The following is a 25,564-nucleotide window of genomic DNA, read 5'->3' as shown; positions in this document are numbered from 1 at the left end:
GGACTCTGCCTACAGCCCCACCAGCATTACCTGCTTGCTATGGCAAACTCTACGATTGTCAGCGAGTAGGATCCAAACCGAGGCAGGCACATCTACAGTGGCTGACAGGAGCCTCATCACTGAGCGAGGATGGGAAGCTGGAGAATCCAAGAATAATAAGTCTGGTTCATTAGCGCAGACTCAGAAGCAGGAAGGGGAGGAGAACGGCAGCTCCAGGCACAGCACAGCGGCTGTTGTGGAAACCGGCCATGCTGTGGGAAGGAAGTGCTGGGTAAACACACTGGAGAGCTCTTTCACTAGAGGCTGGGACACACCAGGGTCGGAGCAACCTTGCTGGAGGGCCCCTCCCACAGCGAACCCCACTCATGCTCTGGGCACAGTGCTCTGGAGGCTCTGTGACAGCTGAGAGCATCCGCAGGGACCCCCAGGCTGGCAGAGGAGCTGCCGCTCAGAAGCTGGGCTGCAAATGCCTGGGGACCTCCAGCATGGCTGACAGCAGCAAGGACAGCCGCTCAGGGCAGCAGCAAATGCAATGACTACTGCAGACGCCTCCAGGGACTGCATGTGCTCATTCCACAGAGCCCAGGGAAGGTGGCACAGGGGGAGAGGTCTCCCCTGGGAGTGTGTGTAAAGCCTCTGGGAGCAGCTGGAAAGCGCAGGCATGTGCAGGCTGCCTGGTTTTCCATAACGGAGCTCAGGGTGAGATTTCCTCTGAAGAAAAATCATGCTTCTTGGTACACGAGTGTTTAAGGAACACAAACTTAAGACAGAGATGCACAGAATATTAAAGCACAATGGGATTTCAGAGGCTAGCCAACCAAAGTCTCATTATACAGATCAGAAAACTGAGGCCCAGAGAGAAAATGAGGCCCCAGCCCCTCAGCCGACAGCATCTGAGCTAGCACCAGAACCAGGACTCCCGACTCCCCAGAGCCCCCGCCCCTCATTCGTCACACACTATTCCTGAAGTGCCTGTCCTTCACACACACGTTTCCAGAAGGGTGATGCCCCGGCCCCTCAAATTCCAGCCCCACGGGCTCAATCAGCCTCCTTCCCACCTTCCATAAATGCAAGCAAGCTGTTCCACACTTCCCTGCCAAAACGAAATACCAAAAACCAGAGAACTCAGCCCCACTCCAGGCTGAAGAAGCGCAGCCCCAGCTCACTATCAGATAAGTCATTTCCTGAAAGAAATGTGGCTGCAGTGAGGCAGGAAAGCTGGGAGCCACTCACCCCAGGACCACAGTTGGATAAAACAGCGGGGCTGTGGCCCAGTTTCCTATTCAGGAAACACTGAGCCCCCTGCACGCCCAGGAATACCCCTGCCCTGCCTCCTCTGAAGAGCATTCTGTGGTGAGGCAAGGACCTAGGACAGACATGCTCAGTTAACTCAAGCAGGACAGAGGCTCCACTGGATGGGATGGCCAGGCCAGGGCTGGGGCCAGGGGTGCCACTGATCCCTCCTGGCCGCTTCGGAAGTGGCCATCTTTTGGTGTCCTGCACTGAGCTTTGGGGGTGTGGGTCCCCAGGAAGTCTCAGGCTGGGGGCTCCATGGGAGGAACAAGCAACAGGTCCACTCCAACCCAGGGTCCTCATTCTATCGAACCAGGGTTTGGGGGACAAGGCAGAAGCGCAGAGATTCCAGCCAGCCAGACCAGATTCCTGGCACCACCCCACTCCCGAAAAGTATCGGGAATGGGGGACAAGGATGAGGAGGATGAACCCACGAGAGAGAAACACCCTGTGTTCTTCCCTAGGCTTGTCTGTTCCCGACTTCGAGTAATCATCCAAAACAAGGAAACCTGCCAGGAGATACATTAAGTCTGTAAGAGAAGAAGGCTCCGGGCAAAGAGCTGTCAGTCACCGGGAAAATCAACACAATGCATGGATTCTACTCCTGTTCCAGGGCAGGGGCAGTTCCTGCTCAACCTTCCTGCTGCCTACCTCGCCGCGCGCGCATGTGCGCGCGCACACACACACACACACACACACACACACACAGCGAGGCAACTGTGAAGGCAGAAAGGGATTTGTTTTTTAAAGTCACCAGGAAAATTGACACCAAGGGAGGCAGAGGGAGCGGATGTGGGGCCAGTGGCTCCTCCCTGGATGCAGGAAGCGGGGGCAGGGGGAGGGGGTTCAGCCCTGGGCCCAGACTTCATTCCATGTCCATGGGGCCTCCTTGCTGGCAACTGGAGGTCCGTTTCCCCAAGAGCTGCGGTCACTAGAATGCTCCAGGCCATCTGGCCTTCATCTCCAAGACACGTATCATGGAACGACTCCAGGAATCGGTCTTTACACACCCTGGAGTCATCCCTTTCCTCACTGAAGAGGGGGCCCACATATTTCAAGAGCGGGATTTGTACACTGATGGTGACCTAAAGAAACTGGGGGCACTGGCTGGCTCCTCCACCTTCCTCAGGAAAATCATCTTACGTCTCCACCAGAAGGAAGGTTCACCCACCAGCACAGCCAACTTCTAGGGAGAAGCCACTGCCAGAAGGAACACAGGGAGTGCCCCAAGAAACCATGAGTCGTGGCATCTGAAGGACTGAAAAGGGTCCTGTGGGTCACACCTCTGGCTTCCTGCCCAATGCAGGCCTCCAGGTATCGCAGCTAAGGGGCCGCCCCGTCTCTCAATAATGTCTACAGTGGGAGCCTACCACAGAACAAAGCAGCCCATCCCTCTGCTGAGCAAGGTTTCATTCCCTCAGGCCCGGCTCACCCAGAGCTGCACAGAAGTCTTCCCTTTGCTGGACAACACGGCACTGGCCCTCCCATCTGTTTTCCCCGACATTTGCAGTCCTAAGAGGTGGACATCCTGAAACACACGGGCTTGTCCATTTGAAGGCAGAATATGAGGAAGAGAACGGCCAGGCCCCAGGAAAGCAATGTCCAACCTCACACTGCAGTGTCTAGGAGTGACAGGCATGCAGCTCATCCTCTCTCACCTCACAGCTACCTTACACAAGACCTCTGCCATCGGCCACCATGGCTAAAGCAATGCTCGGTTCTAAACACTGGCATCGGCTAGAGGAATGTCACGGAGAGTGGGTAAGAGCACCAGGTCACGTGCTACCGCAGGCTGGTGGCTCCGATGCATCTATCCCACCGCACCAGGGCCTGCTGTGGGCTCTGTTCCCTCTTTGGAGGGAGCTGGCTCTACAGCTCAAGCCTGGATTTTCCAAGCATCCTCTCTGATTTGATGCTTTCAATCTCGGGGTCTTCAGCTAATACTTGCTCCCCCTCTGAGTCTACAGAGAAGGTGAGGGATTAGACAGGTATATATTATAATACCTCTGAGGCTGTTTTTAAGCTCCTCTGAGAAATACATGACCATTACGATCCTGGCTTCAATTTGGTATAGCCAGAAAATGCATTCACCTGCTACAGTTTAAGGTAAGTGCAGCATGTGCCACAGACGCTTTGGGGGAAGCGACCACAGGGCATGCTGACAGCCTCCACATAAACAGGAAGCCCTTCCAGGGATGCCACACAGAGCTGTGAGAGGGCAGCGGGGACTGGCAGTCACCGTGTGAATGATACGTTAGAGGAAAACTGCACTTTCTGCACTGGACATGGTAGCTTATGCCTATAGGCAAGAGGAGAGCATGAGGCCAGGAGTTCAAGACCAGCTGAGCAACATAGCAAGAACCAGTTTCTATATAAAAATTTAAAAAATTGTCTGGGCACAGTGGCTCATGCTTGTAATCCCAGCACTTTGGGAGGCCAAGGCAGGCAGATCACAAGGTCAGGAGTTCAGGTTCAAGGTCTGGCCAACATGGTGAAATCCTGTCTCTACTAAAAATACAAAAATTTTCCAGGTGTGGTGGTGTGTGCCTGTAATCCCAACTACTCAGGAGGCTGAGGCAGGAGAATCGCTTGAACCTGGGAGGCAGAGGTTGCAGTGAGCTGAAATCGCACCATTGCACTCTAGCCTGGATGACAGAGTGAGACTCCATCTCAAAATAAAATAAAATAAAAATTAGCCAGGTGTGGTGGTAGGCACCTGTAGTCCCTGTATTTGGGAGGCTGAGGCAGAAGGATCACTTGAGCCCAGGAGTTCGAGGCTGCAGTGAGCCGTGATTGTGCCACTGCAGTCCGGTCTGGGCAACAGAGTGAAATCCTGTCCAAAAACAAAAGAACTACACCGCACTTTGTGGTTTCCAGGACTGTTCGGTACACTCTCATGGGGTCTACACACCAGCTCTGTGGGGGATGCACCATGGTCATCATTCAGCAAATGAGAAAACAGTCACTCTCAGTACTGCCCTTCACAAAGACATGTGACTGGTAAATTGTGGGGCAGGAATGAAAACTCAGTTCTGAGTTTTAGAAAGTACTTGCTCCACACTTCCAAACTGTTCCCCTGTAGCAGGCTCTCTCTTACCCTATGCAATGGAAGGGGCTCCTGTGCCATCCATCTCTGGATTTCTGAGTACACAAGAAGCAGCAGCTCAGAGACACATTCAGTAGAGCAGCTGCAAATGCGGGGACCAGCCCAAGAAGAGGGCACTGGGGCCAGAATGTCCAGCAGCACCCAGCCCTGGTCAGAGACCACTGATCCACAGTGTATACAACACACTGCCCTTTGCGGTGGTCCTACGCCCTCACTGCACCCCCAACTCGACCCTTCAATGAATGCATCCAAGCCAGTTTTCATCCGCTCCACCCCCTCAGGCACCTGCAGGCTTCTTTTCCCCATCCTCCCAAGGTGAAAGCCAGTGTTCCCAGTGGCCTTGCCTGGGGAGCAGGAGGTGCCAACCAAGGTATTACACCAAGATAGCAAGTCAGAACAAAACCAGCCAACTGCAGAGCTGGGGGAGACACAGATCGCCTATGGTGACCATTCAACTCACTTAAGGAAACAGGCTGGGAGATTTTATCTGACTGGCCAAAGTCACAAACAGTTCAGTAGCAGTGCAGAAATTAGGTGCCAGGACTCCAGAATCTGTGTTATTTTTTTCTTACTTCATATTTTATCTTCTAACACAGAAGTCTTTTTGTTTTTTAATAAGTGGGTAAACTGAGCCACAGAGTGCGTCCATGACTTGCAGGCGCTGACACCGTAGGTGGTAGAATGAGGTGCTGGACTCATGCCTATATAACTCCTAAGGCCACACGTGTTCTTTCCAACGCACTCTTTAAGTCCTAGGGATTACAGCACAGCCTTTGTGCCAATCCCTGCTAACCACTGGAATTTGCTAAGGAAGTGACTCCTGCCCAGAGAACCAGCAGTTCTAAATGGACTTGCTGCAAACACTGAAACCTAAACAAAAGAGGTCTATTTGGCACTCAAAGTCATAAACAAAATACCAGGACCATAGGGGTGCTCCCCATACTTGACAAGGATGGCACTCAGTTTGCATAATGGCATCACTGCAGAGAAATCCCTCCCGGGCTTCTCAGAGCCCTTCTGGAGGATGGTGGATTAGCAGCATGCTGTAGACAGTCTCTCTCTCAAGCACTGCAGGGAGGAGGTGAGCCTCGGGCCTCACCAGTGGAAGCCAAGTCCCTGGGAAGGCCAGGCCAGCTAGAAAAGGCAGCTGTCAGGCCTGGCCAGGTTGACCAGGCAGATGTGCTATGCACACACAGGCAGACGTGCAGGAGGACACATGCACACAGCCCATCACACCACCCACTACCCACATCTGTCTACACCACACCTCACAGACTGACCCATACACAGGCAAACATGTGTGCAGAGCAGGTGGCCCCTCGTGTCCCCCAACTACACACATGCATCGACAGACACCCGCGTCTCCAGGATATAGCCACACGTGCACAGACACATAAACACACAAAAAACACGCACGCACCTCCCCTTGTCCCTTATGATCACTGCAGCCTTTCCTGCCTCTTTCTTTCAGGGAAGCTCCAGATACCTGAGCTACCCCAGCCCTGCAGGCCCTCATGAATGCCATTCCCAGTGCCATGCTTCAGGGCTGGCTCTGGAGACACTGTGCCTGCTGCCTGCCTGGTCAGTAACAAGGTGTGGAGAGAGGAGTCAGGCCCGTTTGTGACAGGTCCTAATGACGACTGCTCTTGGTAACAGCCAGCTCTGCGGTGACCCAAGTATGATTACAGGCTCTGGCTCCCACTCTGCACGCGCAGAACTCAGATGTCCCAGGGGCGCTGACCACAGCACATGGCCCCTTCCCTGACAGCTGGGGCAGCCGTGCTGACCTCATCAGCCACCTCCCAAGAGCTCCTTCAAGTGGGTGGCCCTGAACAGGCCCAGACCCAGCAGGCACCAGCCTGAGCCCTCTCCTAATGAACACGGCTACAAGACTCCGCTCTTCCTCCCACCCTCACTCAAGTCTCCCCTGTCCAAAATGTCTCAACACTGGTGCCTGCATTATTTGATTAATGATGTCTTCCTCTTCTTCTCCTCCTCTTCCTCCTCCTTTTCTTTTTGAGGTCCTTTTTAAAGATATAAGACAGTCATCTTTTAAAACAGGTTCCCAGTATCTCTCCATTGCCAAAAAGGCAGATTCTCCATTCTGTAAAAAAGTCGTCAGGTGGCTGCACACCCTGGATTTTGCCTGTTTTGTCATCATTTCTAGACACTCACCACCACACCCCCAATAAACTACCCACAAAGAGATGTGCCACTCCCCAGTGCAGTGTTACAGCTCTGGGTCACATCTCCCTGGGGATTATCTTCCTAGGCCCACGTTTGCTGCCTGAGAAGTGCCCACCAATCCCGTGGAGGACGGCACAGGGTCTCTTGTCTCTGCAGCTCCCCTTGACCACTTCCTGGAAGACCCGCTCCCTTTTCTTCGATTCCATGGCTCCTAGCTCTTCTCTATCACAGGCATCTCTCCATCCCCTGATCCCCCTTATTCTAGATGGTAAGGCCTGGCAGAGCAGAACCACCTCCCAGTCACACCCCATGACCACCCCATGAACACTCACCAGCACGGAGCCCAGCACACGCACCACGCAATCAGCCTTGACTGGGTCTCTGACACTACATGGGATTAAGTTAATCCAGGCATTTCCTTCCTGAGGCAGGAAACACCACGAGGAGCAGCACAGACACTGTGAGCCAGGGCTGGAGCACTGACAGAGGCACCTTGGAGAAGCCCCTAACAAACCCAAACGTTCTGCCTCAAACCGGCCTCAGGAGTGGGGACAGCGAGATGCCATAGTGTCGCCAGGGGCTCCCCAGTATAGACGCCCTCGACATCTCCTCCAAGACTCACCAGCTCCTATCCGGCCAGCCCAAGGCTCTCTGCAGGGCTTCTCACTCATTACACAACTTTAAAGGCAATACGGCCCAGGCAGAATTACACCATTAAAAACTTCCCCTCCTGGACTCAGGTGTGCAGGGAAGAGCTATCTATGGCCAATAGAGTTTTCACCTTCATTACCAAGGGCTTAACTCAGATTCAGAGCACTTGGAGAGGGGAGGTGGCTGCAGAATTCTTTGCAGGAAAGACCCCCACAGCAGCACTTTTGGCTTTAATTATCGATATGGTTAGGCTTTTGTCCTCACCCAAATCTCAACTTCAACTGTAATCCCCAGGTGTTGAAAGAGAGACCTGGTGGGAGGTAACTGGAGCATGGGGGCGGTTTCCCCCATGCTGTTCTTGTGGTAGTGAGTGAGTTCTCACAAGATCTGATGGTTTTATAAGGGGCTCTTCCCCCTTCACTTCCTTCACACACTCTCTCACCCGCCGCCATGTAAGATGTGCCCGCTTCCCCTTATGCCATGACTGTAAGTTTCCTGAGGCCTCCCCAGCCATGTGCAACTGTGAGTCAATTAAAACTTTTTTCTTTATAAATTATCCACTCTTGGGTAGTGTCTTTATAGCAGTGTGAGAACAAACTAATACAATTATGGAGACTTCCCTCTTCCCAGGCCCTGAGAAGAAATTATATCAACACTTCTGTCTACACAGCTAAAATCTCTTTGGATGTTGATTCTAGTCAACAGATGTGGCATAGACTAAGCAGGACTCAGTGAAAGCCCAACGACTGCTGAATTATCTCTGTAAGAGTGCATGCCTTCTGCGGGTGGTTAGATTTTCGAAAGAAAACACTTGCACAAACACACATCATGAGCCTGTTTTTAAATGAATGTGTGTTAAGAGTAAAGACCCTGTAACTGGAGAGGCTGGGTGCTGGCTGGCATTTGGCACTGTGCAGACAAAGGTCGGGACTCTTTCCAGCCAGCCCTGCATCCTGTGGGCGGAAGCAGCAGCTGCGGGTTACATGGAGGTGAGAGGCTGCGCCCAGGACTCAAGTCTTGCCTGTGCACTTCTGAGCACCTTGCCCAGGGCTGACAACAAGTACTTACCTGACTGAACTCCTTCCCCACACAGCTATGCACTCCTGGGTGTCATCTCTGACTCGGGCCCATGGCCACAGCCACATGAGGGACCCCTAAAACACACGGGCCATTCATTCCAACCGCTGGGACCTCATCACCCTTCGAGCTGGGTACACAGACAGCTGCGAATCGGAAGGAGCAACTCCCCCTCCCATTCCTCATCCAGCCTTTGTCTCTGCGCTGTGGGCTGGGGCTAGCCAGAACACAGAAAACGAAGTGAGTTGTGAGAACTGACAGGTGATAAACCAACATTCTCCTCTGTATGTATTTACCTGGCTTAGGTTTTGTCAATTGAAGAATTACTACTTGTTTTGAGTGTTAACTCCCTTTCCCCATCCTCAACTCTGGACATGAGGAATGCCCTCCTCTACTTTCTCCATTAATCTTCAGCCTGACAGTTAGACCATCGTCTCCTCCAGGAAACCTCCCTGAATTTCTCCAGCACCCATAGAGGACCCCTCCCTCCTTCAGACCTGAGCACTGGAACTATGCACAAAGGCATCTGAAGTTACCAAAGAACGGAGACAAAAAAGCATGGCACAGGCCTCTTGCCCACCAGATTCTTGGGGAGTTTGCAGGGGGTTGTTTTTGTTTTTGTTTTGAGACAAGGTCTTGCCCTGTCTCAAACCCAGGCTGGAGTACAGTGACCCAAACACAGCTCACTGCAGCCTCGACCTCCCGGGCTCAAACAAAGCTGGGACCACAGGCATGTGCCACCACCTCTGGCTAATTTTTTTTACTTTTTGGAGAGACGGGGTCTTGAACTCCTGGGCTTAAACAGTCTTCCCTCTTTACCCTCCAGAAGCACTGGGATTTACAGGTATGAGCCACCACACTTGGCCATCAGATTTTAAATGTGTCGAGGGCCGGAACCGGGTCCTCTGTATGGAGCTGAGACCAAAGGAAAAGTGGAAGGTGCCTGGGCTGTCAACCAGCCTGCGAGGGGAGCACGGCGGGCTGGCACAGCCGCCCTGTGGAGTCCTGCAGGAGGGGAGGCGCTCTCCAGGCACCAGCTGCTCTCAGGGTTTGAATTGCTTATCCAGGCTCGTTTCTAGCTCTGGTGCCACTGACACAGAGTAGGGGATTTCCTTCAGCCATAAGCCATTCCCCAAAGCCAAATGCATCCGCTGCGGAAGACACTGGTGTGAAATAATTTTCAAAGAGCTCACAAAGAGAAGGGAACACATCTGAGGTAGTCCCAAAAGGAAATGTCCTGCAGAGAAAGCTGATGGAAGGGCTAGAGAAAACAAGAGAGAGAAAATCCCCCTCATAATCCTGCCTGAATGAGAAAGAACACCGTTTAGGGAAGCTGGTTTCTCGTTTTTTTTTTTACCCACTGCCAAAGTACTATTTTGGCATCTCTTTACAACTCACAGACATCCTTTCAGAATTTGTAAATGATTTCCCTTAATTCCTGCCCTACAGAAAATGCCTCCTTTATTCCTCCAAGTATCTGCGAGCCAGGAAGCATCTATTACCTGCACATCAATCCCTAAGAGCTGTCACATAGCCTCGGCTCTCATGCTCACAGCCCCCCAAACCTAAAAGACCAATACCTTTTACATTCAAGACTCAAACACGCAGATGGAAGCTCTGCACGTGCGCAGGGATCTCAACCCCAAAAGCCCAAACAGACACAAACGTCACCTTTTTTCAAGAGTCCCCAGTTCCCACTTCTGCCCCTTTGAGGAGCTGGGATGAGAAGGACCCAGGGTACAGCGTAAGTTATGGGGGCTACCCACAACATCTTTAAACTCAGCCCTGCAGGAAGAACCCCAAGGCCCGTATGACACGGAAACTCCAGCATCCGGGGCTGTCTGGGACTGTCAGAACAAGCAGTTTCTAATCCAGCAGTCTCCCTGAAAAACCACTATCAACAGTCACTACAGGCCGGTGCAGTGGCTCACTCCTAGAATCCCAGCACTTTGGGAAGCCGAAGTGGGTGGATCACTTAAGCTAAGGAGTTCGAGACCAGCCTGGGCAACATGGTGAAACCCCATTTCTACTAAAAATACAAAAAAAAAAAATTACCCGAGCGTGATAGTATGAACCTGTAATCCCAGCTACTTGGGAGGCTGAGGCAGGAGAATCGCTTGAACCCAGGGGGCAGAAGTTGCAATAAGCTGAGATCACACCACGGCACTCCAGCCTGGGTGCCAAGAGCAAGAGGCTGTCTCAAAAAAAAAAAAAAAAAAAAAATTCCCCACAGTGTGTTACGTGGAAAGACCTGGAAGGCTTTATTTCATCTCATCCCCATCATCACCATTCATGTGTCCATCCACCCCCTCACTTAAACATGTGCTGCAGCACTCACAGACTTGACCTGCCACCTCTTAATTCCCAAATGGGTCCCTTACAGCCACCCACGAGCAAAGCCAGAGACACTGGGGGAGTATCTGCAGCATTTTTTTTTCCCACTGTCATTAACACTCAGCAAAATCCAGAAGGTAACTTCACCCTCTACCATCATGTTCTGGCCCCAGCTCCCGATTCAGTCAACATTTCCAGCCCCCTGCCAATGTGGTTCAACAAATGTCTATTTTTAAAGAAACCTAAGCTGGCTGCTTCTGGTTCACTTTCCTCGTAACTCATCACCAACTATTTGTGGGATGCAGAGGGGAGTCGTCCTGAGACTGCCCCCTCTGAATTAGGAAGTCCCCAGGTGCCAGCACTAAGGTGCACTCAAACCCAGGGAGGCTCACGCCACGGGCGGCTCCTGTAGACACTGACGATGGGGCGAGTCCCTCTTCCCGGTCGCCCAGCCAGACAGGCTGCGGTGCCAGGTCCTCTGGGCACGGTGGAAGTCACAAGCGCTAGTGGCAGGCCAGACTCCATACACAGCAAAGCTGTAGTTCAAATATTTATTGTATGTGTCTGGCTTTCACACGGAGTTTGCCAGTTAGTAGTGTTTACCTTGGTAAAAATTCACGGGAAATCTTAGTCTGTACAGGCCCACAGTTTATTTTACTGCCAGATAAACAACTTTCTTTGATAAATCATCCATGTGACAGTGTTCCTGAAAGACTAAACAAAGATTTCCAGCACAATCTATAGGCCTTTGAGAAGCCTTCCAAAGCAAACGCACATTTAATTGGCTGTTCCAAGGTCCGGGCAGGGCAAGGGTCTGACATTTCTTTGGCCATTTGTTCTTCTTTAAAAAAAAAAAAAAAAAAACAGATTGGGGCTTCTAGCATATTTCTACAAAACTGAGTGAAACCAATAATTTAAACACTCATTTGCATTATAATGCATAGCCTATTTTTTGGTTAAAGGAAGTGACTATCACAAGGCAGATGTTCGGGTGGGGGAAGGGAAAACAGCCCTAGAGATATCCCTGGAGAAAAAGGGAGGGCAGAGGGAAGTAAAACAGCGTCAACGGGCTCTGAAGTCCCTAGTATATCAGCCCTGCTAAATTAGAAAGAGAACACGTTAGGTAGAGGGTTTCTAAAAAACACACACATGAAAACTTCAGTGGTCCTATCCTGGAACACCAGTCAGTCGCAGCTCCCACATTCAGCCCTCGTCACTGTCTGGAAGCTTCCAGTTTTACATTGACGTAAGGATGCCATGTCACCAAAACCCAGGTCCTCCTAACTTCTAGTTAGGGCTTGGCTTTCCGAGGGGGAGTTGTTTGTTATTGTTATTGTTAACTACAGCCCCTTGAAGCTGCATAAAGCTTTTCTTTTCTTTTTTTTTTTTTTTTTTTTTTTTTGAGACAAAGTCTTGCTCTGTCGCCCAGGCTGGAGTGCAGCAGTGCAGTCTCAGCTCACTGCCACCTCCGCCTCTGTGTTCAAGCGATTCTCCTGCCTCAGCCTCTGAAGTAGCTGGGGTTACAGGCACCCCCACCATGCCTGGCTAATTTTTGTAGAGATGGCATTTCGCTATGTCGGCTAAGCTGGTCTCGAACACCTGACCTCAGGTGAGGAGTCCACCCACCTTGGCCTCCCAAAGTGCTGGGATTACAGGCCTGAGCTATCACGCCCAGCAGCCTAAAGCTTTTAAAGGTCTTCCAGGCCGGGCGCGGTGGCTCAAGCCTGTAATCCCAGCACTTTGGGAGGCCGAGGCGGGTGGATCACGAGGTCAAGAGATCGAGACCATCCTGGTCAACACGGTGAAACCCCGTCTCTACTAAAAATACAAAAAATTAGCTGGGCATGGTGGCGCGTGCCTGTAATCCCAGCTACTTAGGAGGCTGAGGCAGGAGAATTGCCTGAACCCAGGAAGCGGAGGTTGCGGTGAGCCGAGATCGCGCCATTGCACTCCAGCCTGGGTAACAAGAGCGAAACTCCGTCCCAAAAAAAAAAAAAAAAAAAAAGTCTTCCAAATGGGTTTTTTAAAAAGACTTCTTCTGTAAAAAGACATTCTTTAACCAGAGAATTAACGAGTATATTCCATTCTTTTTCCTAAAAACTTTTCCCCCAAGAAGCTGATTTCATTCACGCTGGAATTTTCCTTCCTAAGCTAAATTTCACCCTAAAACAATTCTTTCCAATAAGAAGAGATAATAATTATTACAGATTGAACAGCCACCATATTCCAGGAACTGTCCACACTTGATTAAATCCAATTGTCCCAACACAGTCATGTAGGAATTCTCATCCATAATCTGCCAATGAGGAGCCAGGCCCAGGGAGGTTAAGAACTTTCTGGTGGTCGCTTAGCTTATAGGGTAGGGATTTAATCCACGTCTGTCTGGCCCAAAGCCTATGTTCTTTGCATTCTGTTACACTGCCTGTTTTCCCACCAAGAAGAGAGCCACTGATTGCTGAGCTCCTTCTGTGTGCTGGGCACAGACATCAGTCCATTTAAATTCTGAGGGTAAAGGAGCACCTGATGCCCCTGCCCAGGAAGCTCCTCAACCACTGTCCTGCATGACGGGTGTGAGACGATGGGAAGGAGCAGAGTGTGTAGTCTGGCCTGGCTGCCAAGGAAGTGCTGGTGGGAAGTGCCAGGGATCTAGGTAGAGTGCTCTTGGGTCATCAAATGCCCAACTCCCTTTTTTTTTTTGTCTTATTTCCTTCAGTCAGTAAGGTGAGGGTATGGACTGGCTGATCTTTGAGGTCCTACACAACACAGCTTTACAATGGCAAAGTGCTACAGGGGCTTGCTTCAGTAGCACACATGCTAAAACTGAAACAATACAGAGAAGATTCACATGGCCCCCACGCAAGTATAACACGTGAGTTTGTGAAGTGTTCCGTATTTTTAAACAATGAGATATAGTGTTCAGCAGCACAGCTAGGCAACTATAGTTAACAGTGATTTGTTGTGTATTTTAAATTAACTAGAGGACTAGATTTGGAATATTTCTAACACTAAGATCAGTGTTTTAGGTGGTAGATATCCCAATTACTCATATTTTTTTTTTTTTGAGACAGAGTCTTACTCTGTCACCCAGGCTGGAGTACAGTGGTGTGATCATGGCTCACTGTAGCCTCAAATTCCTGGGTTCAAGCGATCCTCCCACCTCAGCCTCCCAAGTAGCTGGGACTACAGGTGCGCACCACCATGCCCAGCTAATATTTAATTTTTAATGGGGATAGGGTTTTACTATGTTGTCTGGGGTCTCGAGGCTGGTCTAGAATGCCTAACCTCAGGCAATCCTCCTGTCTCACCCTCCCAAAGCATTGAGATTACAGATGTGAGCCAGCATACCCAGCCCCAATTACCCAGGTTTGATCATTGCACATTGTATGCTTTTATCAAAATATCAAATATACATCATAAATATGTGCAACTATTTGGCATCCATTAAAAAAAAGTAAGTGGCACAGGTGAGCAACAGAGCACCCAAAGAAATGGACAGTTTGCATGGGCTGTGAACAGCCCCCTCGTCCCACTCACCCCTTGTCCCCTCTTTCTCTATCCACCTCCAGAAAAGCTTCAGAAAATAAACGTGAACTTGAGGGCAAATCCTCCTCCCCACTCCCCTTCTTATGAGAGTTTAGAGTCACATCCAAAGATGAGGGCACGATGCGTAGGAAAATAAGCCAGATGCAAAAGGACAAACACTGGCTCGGCCTCCATCTCTGCACTGTCCCCGCCCCCCCGACTCCCATGCACAATAAGGCTGCTCAGAAAGAGACGCAGGCTCTGGGCTGGGAGTCACACCTCTGGTGTGCTGAGCAATGGGACAACCCAGGTTTTTGTGCACATGAAACATCCTAATAATTCGCTCCAAGCCTGTATGGATCTGTGGATGGGATATGTATCTTCAATAACAATAAAATCCAGTTGTTTTCCACCTCGCAATTCCAGTCCCAGGGTAATGATTCCTTCCATGTCTAATTTTACTTTGACTGAATGAGATTTCTGGATGTTGGGGCTTCTTTTAAACATCAATACACTCAGTCACCCACAACGGAGCATGTAGTTTTCCTTGAACTTCCTACACAAGTTGCTAATATCCACCTTGAAAAGAGCCTTCTCTTTTATAAAAAATAAAAATAAATAAATAAAGAAGTCCATCAAGCCTGTAATCCCAGCACTTTGGGAGGCCGAGGCAGGTGAATCACATGAGGTCAGGAGTTCGAGACCAACCTGGCCAACATGGTGAAACCCCCCTCATCTCTACTAAAAATATAAAAATTAGCTGGTTGTGGTGGCGGGCACCTGTAATCATAGCTACTCAAGAGGCTGAGGCAAGAGAATTGCTTGAACCCAGGAGGTGGAGATTACAATGAGCCAAGATGGTTCCACTGTGCTCCAGCCCGGGTAGAGTGAGACTAAGCCTCAAAAAAAAAAAAGTCCAACGTCCACATCCCTGCCATCACCTATGATTCATACACTCAGCCGACAAACTTTCATTGTATGCCTACCATGTATAAGGCACTGTGCTGGGGACTATTTGAGAACAAACAGGTCTTATTTTGTTCATTCCAAGACACAGATTTTTCTGCACATTTCTGCAAGAAGTGTGTTGCTGTTGTTGTTGTTGTTGTTGTTGTCTGTCAGTAGCACAAACGGAACAGTGTGTCTCACAATTAGCAGGCATCTCCCATCACGTAAAACATGGCATCAGATACACAGCCTGCTCTCAGGCAGCCTGCAGGTGCTACAGTGACTGTGCTAGCAGCCTGCTTGCTTCGCCTTTGGGAGGAAACCGAAGGTTTAGTTTGGAAAGGATCAGCCTACTTTCTGCAAGAGCTCAAACTGTCCTTCAGAGCAAAACATTGTGCCAAACAGCGGCATTGCCAAAACACCTTGAAAGAAGTTGGAGGCAGAGTGAGAACGGATTAGTGGACGTGCAGGAACCTCTGAAAGTATTTCTACTAGGAAATACTCCCTAATGCTAACTGTGAAAGCTGATTTTCTTTTCCTTCCTATTTGACTAATCTTCGTGTCGCCAAGTACGGCTTTTCTCTTTATGAGGAAATATATAAATGGAAAAAAAGAATCCTCTCAGAAGGCAAGGAAAGTTTCTAGGGGCAAAGAAATTCTTTTCCACATGGAGAAAAAACTGAGGTAAACAAATTGTCACCTGAACTCTCAAGCTCAAAACACCGCAGAAAGCAGTGCAAGTGGAAGCTCTGAACTCCCCTAGCAGAAGTACATCACCGTGCAAATCTCCCCCAGGAAAGCTTACGGGTGTTTACAGACACTGCAGAGGAAGCCAGAGAAAGTGGCCAGAGGCAGGAATTCACCTCACCACAATTATAAATAAATCAGATCCTCATATCTCTGGGATAAACCAACCCAAACGGCAGACAGCTGTGGGTGCTGAGCTGTTAACAGCAGGATGATTAGCATGGCGGCTTGCAAATACTATATTGGGCTATTTAAGAGGTAGGAGTGGCACCCTGTTGTCACAGAGCAGAAAAAGCAGAGAGAGAACAAAAAGCAGAGCCCTGAGAGCTGATGGAAGCCAGCAGGCAGGCTGGTCACCATGTTCAATGCGGTGACTTTGCCTGTCTAAGTCTTGGCTCCTACATCTGGTACTCGATTCAGGCTGATCAGCTGCGTTCCTGAGCATCAGCACACAAGCTTTTCTGCTCGTGGTTTCTTTTTTTTTTCCTGTTGGGGAAAAACATGTGCCCTGAACTAAGGGGGTACAGTGCAGAGCTAGAGACACAAGTGACTAAGCAAACCTGCCAAGGGGTTAAAGCGCACTGCCTGGGAAGGTCAGGGGTCATGCCCAGCTCCACGGAGGCTGCCGGGATCCACAGATACAGTGGCAGGGGAACGAGGGTACTGCTTACCCAGGGAAATGCACCCCTCATTCCCGGAGCTCACAGAGAGCCTTCCAGCAACCTGATGTCTTCCCACTGGGGATGTCAGGGCCACTTAATGCAAAGTTTGATCCCTGGAGGAGGGAGTCAAGCATTCTCTTTCTTCTCTGCTGTGTGTCAGCTTGCATTGTTCAATTTCTTTGTTTCCTAACAGAATCCCATCAGCGTGGCTGACTGCCTCACTTACTTGAAGTGAACTGAGCTAGGAAACACGTTTCTCGACAAGGCTGCATTCTCTGAGGTGCTAAGAAGGGCAGAGCTAAGCTCAGCCCCTGCAGAGAGAGAGAAAAAAAATCTTATATATTGTTTTATGAGAACATTACAGACAAAAAAACAAAAAGGTTTCTCCTGCAACCAGCTCAAAGAAGCCTGCCATACACCATACGCACACTAAGGAGGTCAGTGCCTCCATGTCAAAGCCCAGCGGCTGTGCGTCGACTCTCTCTTCAGTGAGAAAGTGTTCGTCTCTTAAGTGAGGAGGGCAGGTGGCAGAGTGCAGAAGGACTCCAGTTGGGAAAGTCAAATTCCTTCTTTATCAAATAAGAGGACTGGATAAGATGACCTCTGAGGTCCAGAAAGAACTCAAAAGTTCTGTGAATCCAAGAAGAAAATTTTGTCAGGGCTAAAAGAACCCAGTCCCAAACAGCTACTCACTCAGACTCCACAAACCCTGATGGGTTATCGACGTGAGCTCCTCCATCCTCTTCGGGGTGCAGGACGCTGGCTGACTCAGCAGGTGCCTGCTGCCCTGGGAAGATGTCCATCCCAGGTGAGTTACCTGAGTGCCCTCAAGACCCCTGCCCTACACCTTAAGGTCAACCTTGTCAGATTCAAATTCTTTCCCAAGGCTTAACTCTTCAGCCCATGTGGCAAAGGGTCTGAATCCTGAATCCTGCAACTTCTGTTTATTTTTTTTAAATAATGCTTATGTATTACATTTATTTAGAGGAAGAGTTCTACCCTCAATCTGTATCTATAGAACTCAGAAAGCACTTGATATTCAGGGAATCCTCACTGACAAACTTGAGTTAACGCAGAAACAGACAAGTAATTCACACTGCTGCATCACAGAGAACACGTCAATCTTCCCATGCACGGAATGAGGATATGCGCTCTCCAGTTCAGCTCTGGTGGCCATCTGCATCCAGCTTCCATCTTCATCCACAATTGCAATACCCTGAGAATGGCCCTGTCTTGATGCACGATTCCCTCTGATTTGTGTGTGTTCTCCCACGTGTGTGCAGCTTACTTCAACAGGGCTCCTTACAGGAACAAGACCCTTCCGTGTACTTTACCATGAAAACATGAGCTGGGATGCCTCTGAACGGACTCGCATCACCTATCCTTAAGCTCTTACAGATAAGAATTCTGCAGGAAATCCGATCTCAGGGACGCAATGCAGGACTTATGAGAAACACATTGTTCAGCATGACGCTGATCCTTCCGAAAGCGTGGCTTGGCCCCAGCCACTGCTCTGCATCCATGTCAGGTAGAGGAGAGAGAGAGGGAGCTGAGCCTCCAAAGGGATGCTGTTTACATTTACTTTTCCCAGAGGAGAGACTCTCAGGCTCTTGGGAATTCAGGTCTTCTGCAGGTCAGACTATAACAGACCATCCCTGAAAGGACCCAAGGCTCCTGGCATCTTCCCCACCGACCCCTGACCCCTACCAGCTCCTCCTGGAGGTACGAGTGCTGGTTCAGAATTCTCTTTTGACAGAAAGCGACTTGGGAAGAAAAGAGAAAAACCACACTACCGTGGGGAAGTCTGTTTTCTTTGCCTCACAGAACCTGATGAGAATCCTTCTCTGAATCCCCTAATCACTGAAATCTCCCCTCCCTGGGAAGGCACCCGTAGGTCAGCCATTTAAATCCTGGACAGAGTCATGCTGACACCTAGGGGTAGATGTTAAAAAAAGGAGCCAGTCCAGAAAAAGCCGGGCCCTACCAGCCACCGGAGCAAGTGGCAACTTGTACCTCCTGCAGCTTCCGAGAAGGAGCTGCTGTCCTTCCCTGCTCCTCTTGACCTGTCCCCAAATCAACCTCCCTGCACGCCTGGAGAAGATCCCCAAAACTCTGTCCAGTGATCCCCCACAAAGGAGGGCAAAGTATGGCCTTCATAAAAACTGGCTGGTTCCCGACCTTGTCTAGTCTCTCATCTGCCTGAGAAAAGCAGCCATTTGGAGAGGAATAAGGTAGAGAATGCGGAAAGCTGCAACGAGATACAGCAGCAGGGCCTCCGTCCGGCAGGGACGCACACCAGGACATTCCAAACCTTCCAGAAGCAGCTAGAAACGCTTTCTTACCAAACTCGCTGGCGCAGAGATGTTCAATGATGGCCTCGGATTTCAACTCGTTGTCACATGGAGGACACACAGTTGTGCCTGGGAAGGGAATTGAGGAGACACAGAACTGTAAGTTACAGGGCAGGAAGGCAGCAGCCCCCTGGGGAAGAGATCGGCCCTGGGTCCAGGCCGAAAGTGGTAATGGTCTTCTGGAACTTCTGAAGGGGACCTGAGAATTGAAAAGCAGCAGCCTTGAGCCCGGGGTCTACAGCCAGAGCAGGCGCAGGTTTCTTGAACATTTTGACCCAGAGCTTGCCAAATGTGCCACAGTTATTTAAGGCAGCATGACCTGAGGCTGGGTGGGGGCAGGTCACGTGAATGACGACTTGTGGGCGTTGTGAATGCCAGGAAAAGCTGGCTTATGAACCCACAGAGATCTCTTCCTGGTGGTTGCTTCCCATCTTCTCCCTTCTCCTTTCAATTCCACCCTCCGATTCCTGTCCCCTTCCCATTTCCGTACTCCCAGCTAGCCTACTGATCCCTCTGACCAGGTCACCAGGAGTCAAGAGAGAAAAAACTCAGCCAGACTCACAAACCCCAGCCCTCGGCCCCTGAACACCCCCCTCCAAAAGGGCCACCGCAGCAGGAGACTGGGGCAGGCGGGGCGGGGCGGAGCGGAGCGGGGCAGGGCAGAGCACTAGCAGGGGCTGCCAAATGGGAGGACGGGGCTGGATGCGAAGGGGCCCTTTGGAGGCTCTTTCCTGGGCAACTGTGAAGTGCTTTGAAGAGGAGGTGTGCAGGGGGAGACATGCCTGTCACGGGGAGGCAGCTCCACTGCCTGAACGGAGATGTCTGAGGCCAGGGCAGAAGCCTCCTCCTCCAAGTCAATATTCTGCTGAAATCAAAAAGTCCAGTGCAGGAAAAGAACCCCGCTTCCCAGGGCAGAGAGAGAGAGCAGGACAGTGCTTTCCTCCAGGGGCTGAAGGGGCTAATCCTCACTGTCGTCATCCTCACCTATCAAGCAGCCTGGAGCTTATCGACTGTCTAGGAAAACATCATGAGCACATTCCAGGGGCACCCCACCCCGGACACAGCACAGGACGCCAAGCCAGGCTGGAGACAAATGAAGAGCACAGGAAAGTCACCCTGATACTGCACTCGGGGGAGGAAGTGGAGGTTGGTGTGCATGGAGCCCACTGCTCTTCGTCCTTCTCCACCGTGGCAGCATCTCCCTCCCCAGCAGCCACCACTATGGCTGACAATGAAATAGGCAAATGCTCCGCAAATGGAGGAGAAGGGGGGACCTGGAGAGCACCCCCAGCTCGAGGCTGCCCTCCGGACACTGGTGGCCCACAGACTACTCCCTGCCTCCAAGCAGGGTCCCCACAGGGTCCAGCAGAGACTCCACCCTTAGTTTTTATTGACACATTCCTCTCCCACCTTTACTCTGCACCCAGGAGCAAGCACCTTCCAGATTATCAGTGTAGTTAAGGAACACACTCCAAGGGCCAGGCACGGTGACTCACGCCTATAATCCCAGCACTTTGGGAAGCCGAGGCGGGTGGATCACGAGGTCAGAAAATCAAGACCATCCTGGCTAACACAGTGAAACCCCATCTCTACTAAAAATGCAAAAAAGTTAGCCAGGCGTGGTGGCACATGTCTGTAGTCCCAGCTACTTGGGAGGCGGAGGCAGGAGAATCTCTTGAACCTGGGAGGTGGAATTTGTAGTTTGCCATTGCACTCCAGCCTGGGCGACAGTGAGAGTCTGTCAAAAAAAAAAAAAAAAAAAGGCAAGAAAGAAAGACGCTCCAAGCAGATGATGACAGGACTGTCCTTAGCCACAATTGTGGAAATTTGCTTTGCACCCGGAACTTGAGATTGGGTTCTAGGGGTGGTGATTCTCACAAAGGAGGCAACTCACCCAGAATTTGGCATTACGGCTTTTGCTTCCATGTGAGGAAAAGGAATTCTGGCAAGGAAAGGACCGGGTTACTTACACAAGGAGAGTGAACTGTGCTTTTGGGTTTTCCTTGTTTAGGTTATTTTGAAAACAGAAAAGTGGGAGTTCTCACATTGCAAGTTTCTGTGAATATAATCTTGACTAAATAGTAAGGTCAGTCAGGGTGATCAGAATATACAGGGCACATGTCTGCCTGCTCCACACGCTCACTGCATCTCCTCTGGACACTTGAAGTTCGCCTGACCCAGCTGGCCACGGAGGGCTCTGCACCTCACAGGGACACTTTCCTCAGACCCATCAATTACGTTTGGACTTCGGTGCCTCTCAGAGTGGCAGCAGCTCGTTGGGGTGGACTCTGTGTGTTTTTTCCCTGGCTTTCCCCGATCTCAGCTTTTGTAACAGCTGACTCTGGAGCAGCCGGATCCAGAGAGAGAAAGAAGAATATGTGATGCCGTATTAACCCATGCCTTCTTGGGGCGTCTTGAGGCCCTACAGGCTGCCTCTGCAGGAGAATCCACCCAGTCATCCTTCTGAGAGGAGGAACTAAATCGCTGTTTTCGGGCGTATTTAAAATAATGTTTAAAGCAAATGGACAAAAAACTGCAAAGGTGCTATGTTTATTAATATTTAAGGGGGTACAGAGAAGAGAGCCCAACAGCCGAATCAGGATTAAGTGATGTTGTAATATATCAATGCACACACGCAAGTGTTCTCTCACTCTCTCTCTCTTTCTCTCTCTTCTCTCTCTCTGTCTCCCACACAGACAGTTCCGGGCCAGTTCCGGGGGGACCAAAAGGGAGCCCTAGGACAGGCTTTCCGGGGAACTGAGGGCTCTGTGGCCTCTGCCAGGCTGACTAAATGTGCAACATGCCGAAACAGCAACAAAATAAAACCCAATGTGCTAGCTCATACAACTTCCATCAGTAAAACCAGTCAGAGAAGGGAAACAACAGTGTATCAGCCTGGGAGTTCACAGTTCTAATGGAAATGCCAAACTTAGAAATAATTTCCCTGGAAAAAGAACTATTGCCTCTTCCATAACAGGAGCTGCTATGGCTTGGGTATCAGCCTTGCAGGGGGCAGGGATGTCAAGACATTTCGTAATATCAGGCTTCTCCTAAATAACACATGACCATGGAGTGCTGGCCAATACCCCAAAACTGAATATGCCCAAGTGTGTGAACAGAAACACACAAAGTGCTTACCATCTGCAAAGATAAGACATGGCTTTGAAAATGCATTTTAATTCTAAAAAATAAAAGCATAAAGGATAAATGAATAAAAAAGTAATGCGTTCGTATTTATTCTCATTGGAAAGTATCAGTTATTTCTCCACAGGCACAAGCCATAAAGTTACAAGGATCAGTAGTTTCGTTTGTCTTGACCTGCCTTGTACACACCTACACGCACGCGCGTGCATACACACACACACACACACACACACTCACCATCCTCCCCTCCATGGGGACCTCGGAGGAAATCACATGGGGCTCCCTTACACCAGGGGCTGCAGTCCTGGGGAGGATGCTGTGTCCTCTCAAGCAGAGCCCCCCATCAAAACCACTGAGGGGAGAACCCATCCCAAGCCCCACTCCTGACAGGCCCTCTCCCCGCTTTTCCCTTTGTTCCTCAAAGGCCTGTTTTGGGAGGGTGGCTACCTGCGCACTGCTGGGAGGAGTGGAGGCGAGAGGATGGGGAGAAGCCAGGCTGAGGAGGGCACCCACCAGTGGAACTACACCCAAGGGGCAAAAGGTGTCCGGAAGACAGGGATTATGGGGTTTCCGCACCCCATCACAGCCTTCTGGGGTCTGGGGTAGGGGATTCCTTCCTCTTTTCTGCAGGCACCCTATCCAACCCCCCATGTTCCCTGCGGCCTGCAGCCACTTTTTCTGCAGCCGATTCGCTAACGTGTCCACTCATGTCTGCAGCTGGTCCCAGAAACCGACGCCAGTGGCCATTGGGATGGTCTCCAGGTCAGGGCTGGACATAGGCTCTCCGGGCAGGGCTGGGCTAATCCCCCCTGGCTGAGGAAGGGGAGAAGGAAATTACCACGGGCTGCAGGGAATGGGTGCAAGCCAAGAGAACACAAGGCGCTTTGTTTGCCCCAGGTAACTGCTCAGTTCTCACCCGCAAAGTGCAGATGCATCTGCTACCCCTCATTCCACTTCTACCACCAGAGTTGACCCTGAGAGCAGCGGTACCAGACCTGGCCAGTGCGGGCAATCACTGCCGTTCCCACCCGGCCATCCAACGTCAGTCACTGTGGACCCATCTCCTCCCTCCCTAGAACAAGCAAAAGTATCCAAGATTTGGGGTGTCCCTTTCCCCCCACGTACTGGAATCCTCACTCTGAAGAGCCAGGTGACTGGCACGGCCTTCTTTTGGCATCAACAACAGAGGTTAAAGACACTTTAAGGTGAGCTAAGTGTACGCAGCCGTCCTCCCTCACCCTAAAGGCCCTCCTCAAAAAGCCCTCGGGAAGCCTGCGCCTGTGCTAAGCGCACCTGGAGTACAGCTCCCCCATCACTGACCCTCTCCACACCGCGGAGCCTAAACTTCCTTCCGAAGAATTCTGGGTTGAATTTACTTCTATCAAAGTCAGGCCACAGGGCTGGGGTTTCTCTGTATTGTCTATATTTTCTATTTTCTATTTTATTTTATTTGACTCCCCAGGATATTTTCTTCCCCCCTCCAGAATTACCCTTTAAATATTAGGGGGTTCTGAGAGGATCCTCGGGCCGGTCCCCCAGGCGGTTAGGAACGTCTCCAATTTGCAGATCCCTTCTCCCAGGGAGGAGATGAACAATGAGCTAATTACATTTTTATCTTTCTAATGAGCTGAGGATTTGTGTAAATGAGAGAAGCAGGGGGTATGCGAAAGGGAGGGAGAAGAGACTTTCCACCACAGCCCGCCGAGGGCAGAGCTGGTACCTGGAAGGGGTGGGGAAACACAAGTCCCCACGGTTCCTAAACTTTCTCAGCCAGTTCTGCGGCAATCTCGAGGCTACTCGACTGAATGACCAGTGAAGGAAAGGGCTTGGTTTTATTTTTAAAAATCTCTGTCGAACCTATGGAAATAAAGCTGCGTCAAGCATTCTCTCGGCCTATCTGAACTTTCTACGTTTGGGGTTTTGGTTTTTTCCTCCCGTCTCGGAGGTAAAAACTTCGATAGGGACTCTGAGTCCTCCCAGAGGAGAGTGGAGCTCCCCTGTTATTTAAAACGCAAGTCTTTGTTTCAGGTATAGGAACGGCGAAGCTGGACCCCAGGAAGAGCGGCTCCGGGGACCACAGCCAGTCCCTGCGAGGCCGCGGCGCAGAGCTGCGGCTCCCGGGCCAGCCCCGCCGAGCACCTGGGTCGCGAGGGGCACTGAGCGATACCTGGGACAGACCAGGCGCGCTTAGGAATCACGTGGACAGCATGCGGGCAACCTCGGGCCGCCAGTCCTCAACGCGGGAACCCAGCGGCAGGCGTGTGTGGGGTGGAGCGGGCTCTCCCGCATCCCTAGCAGGCGAGCCGGTGGAGCGGCTCGCGCGCCTCAGAAGGGGACCTTACCTTGGGGCTTGGAGGCTTCGGTGGCATTGGGCGGGGTCATGGCGATGCAGACGTCCCCCTCAGGGAACTTGTCACACTTGAGCATCTCGGGCCAGTGGAAGCCAAAGAACTGCATGACCGGCTCGCACGAGTCACGCACGGCCTCGCAGAGCCAGCGGCACGGGTAGATGGGCCGGTCCAGGCAGACGGGGGCGAAGAGAGAGCAGAGGAAGACCTGGGTGCCGGCGTGGCAGTTCTTGTTAAGCAGGGGCACCCAGCTGCTGGCCTGCTGCTTCACCTCCGCCATGGTCTCGTGCTCCAGCAGGTTGGGCAGCACCATCTTCTTATAGCCCACGTTGTGGCACAGCCGCAGGTCCGCGGGGATGTCCACGCACTGCGGCGGCTTGGTGTAGAAGCGCCCGCTCTGGTACGGGCCGATGTCCGACTGGAAGCTCACGTAGTCGTACTCGCTGGCCGAGCCCGCAGCCAGGAGTGCGGCGCCCAGCGCCAGCAGCACGCCCAGGGCGGCCCCGCGGCTGCCTCCCGCGCTGCGCCCGCTGCCCATGCCGGCTGTGCGCCCTGGCCCCCGCGACGTCGGGGCTACCTCCACCGTCTCCCTGCGCGCGTCCCGCCGCAAACTTCCAGGGACCTCCGGGGACAAAAGGCGCCGTCCCCAGTGCTGCCCGGCTCCGAGGCCCAGCGCTGCTCCCCGGTCCCCCGGCCGGTGGCGGCCCTCGGCCTGAGGCGGGAGGCGACGCGGCGGGAGGCGGCGCGGGCGGGGAGGAGGCGCGGTGGGCTGGGTGCGCCCGGGCTCCGAGAGACGCGGTGGGCAGGAGGGCGCGGGGCGGCGGGCGCGCGGCACCGACTCCTGAGGCTGCAGGGCTGGAGTGCGCGGGGCTCCTGCGGCCGAGCCCTCGGAGCCGCCCCGCGCAGCCAATCAGCTCCCGGCGGGGCAAGCCGCACTCCTTACCACGTCCGTCACCGGAAACGGAGCCAATCGCCTCCCTCGCGAGCGGGTTCGGTTTACTAGAACCAGACGCGGCTCAACACCCCTTAAAAAACAAAACCAAAAATACATAAATAAAGGAGGAGGAGGAAAGAGGCAAGAGGGGAAAAAAGAGGGGGAATGGATCGCGGCGTGGGGTGGAGAGAGACCAGGTGGACGGTGTAATTAACTCTCATCGACTTGCAGAGAAGCGAGGAGCCTGGATCCTACTTGCA

At 51.6% G+C, this 25,564-nt stretch overlaps 1 protein-coding gene and 1 non-coding gene across 2 annotated transcripts in view; one reads left to right on the top strand and one right to left on the bottom strand.

The window, feature by feature from the left end:
- SFRP1 (secreted frizzled related protein 1) overlaps nucleotides 1-25,234 on the bottom strand; it is a 49,137-nt gene extending 23,903 nt beyond the window's left edge. The window contains exons 1-2 of the mRNA XM_032288121.1: nucleotides 24,365-25,234; nucleotides 18,870-18,947 (exon numbers count right to left, since the gene is read on the bottom strand). Coding sequence (XP_032144012.1) covers nucleotides 18,870-18,947; nucleotides 24,365-24,908 — 622 coding nt within the window. The 5' untranslated portion in view covers nucleotides 24,909-25,234. The remainder of the gene's footprint in view (nucleotides 1-18,869; nucleotides 18,948-24,364) is intronic.
- Nucleotides 13,443-13,545, top strand: LOC116558555. Its single transcript, XR_004272061.1, has one exon. It is a non-coding gene; the product is annotated as a U6 spliceosomal RNA (small nuclear RNA).
- Nucleotides 25,235-25,564: the final 330 nt, after the last annotated feature.

This window comes from Sapajus apella, unplaced genomic scaffold, assembly GCF_009761245.1.
Source record: "Sapajus apella isolate SASKATOON/1434 unplaced genomic scaffold, GSC_monkey_1.0 scaffold21, whole genome shotgun sequence".
NCBI classification, from domain to species: Eukaryota; Metazoa; Chordata; class Mammalia; order Primates; family Cebidae; genus Sapajus; species Sapajus apella.
The sequence above is the reverse complement of the archived record's forward strand: the minus strand, read 5'-3'. Positions and strand labels throughout refer to the sequence as shown.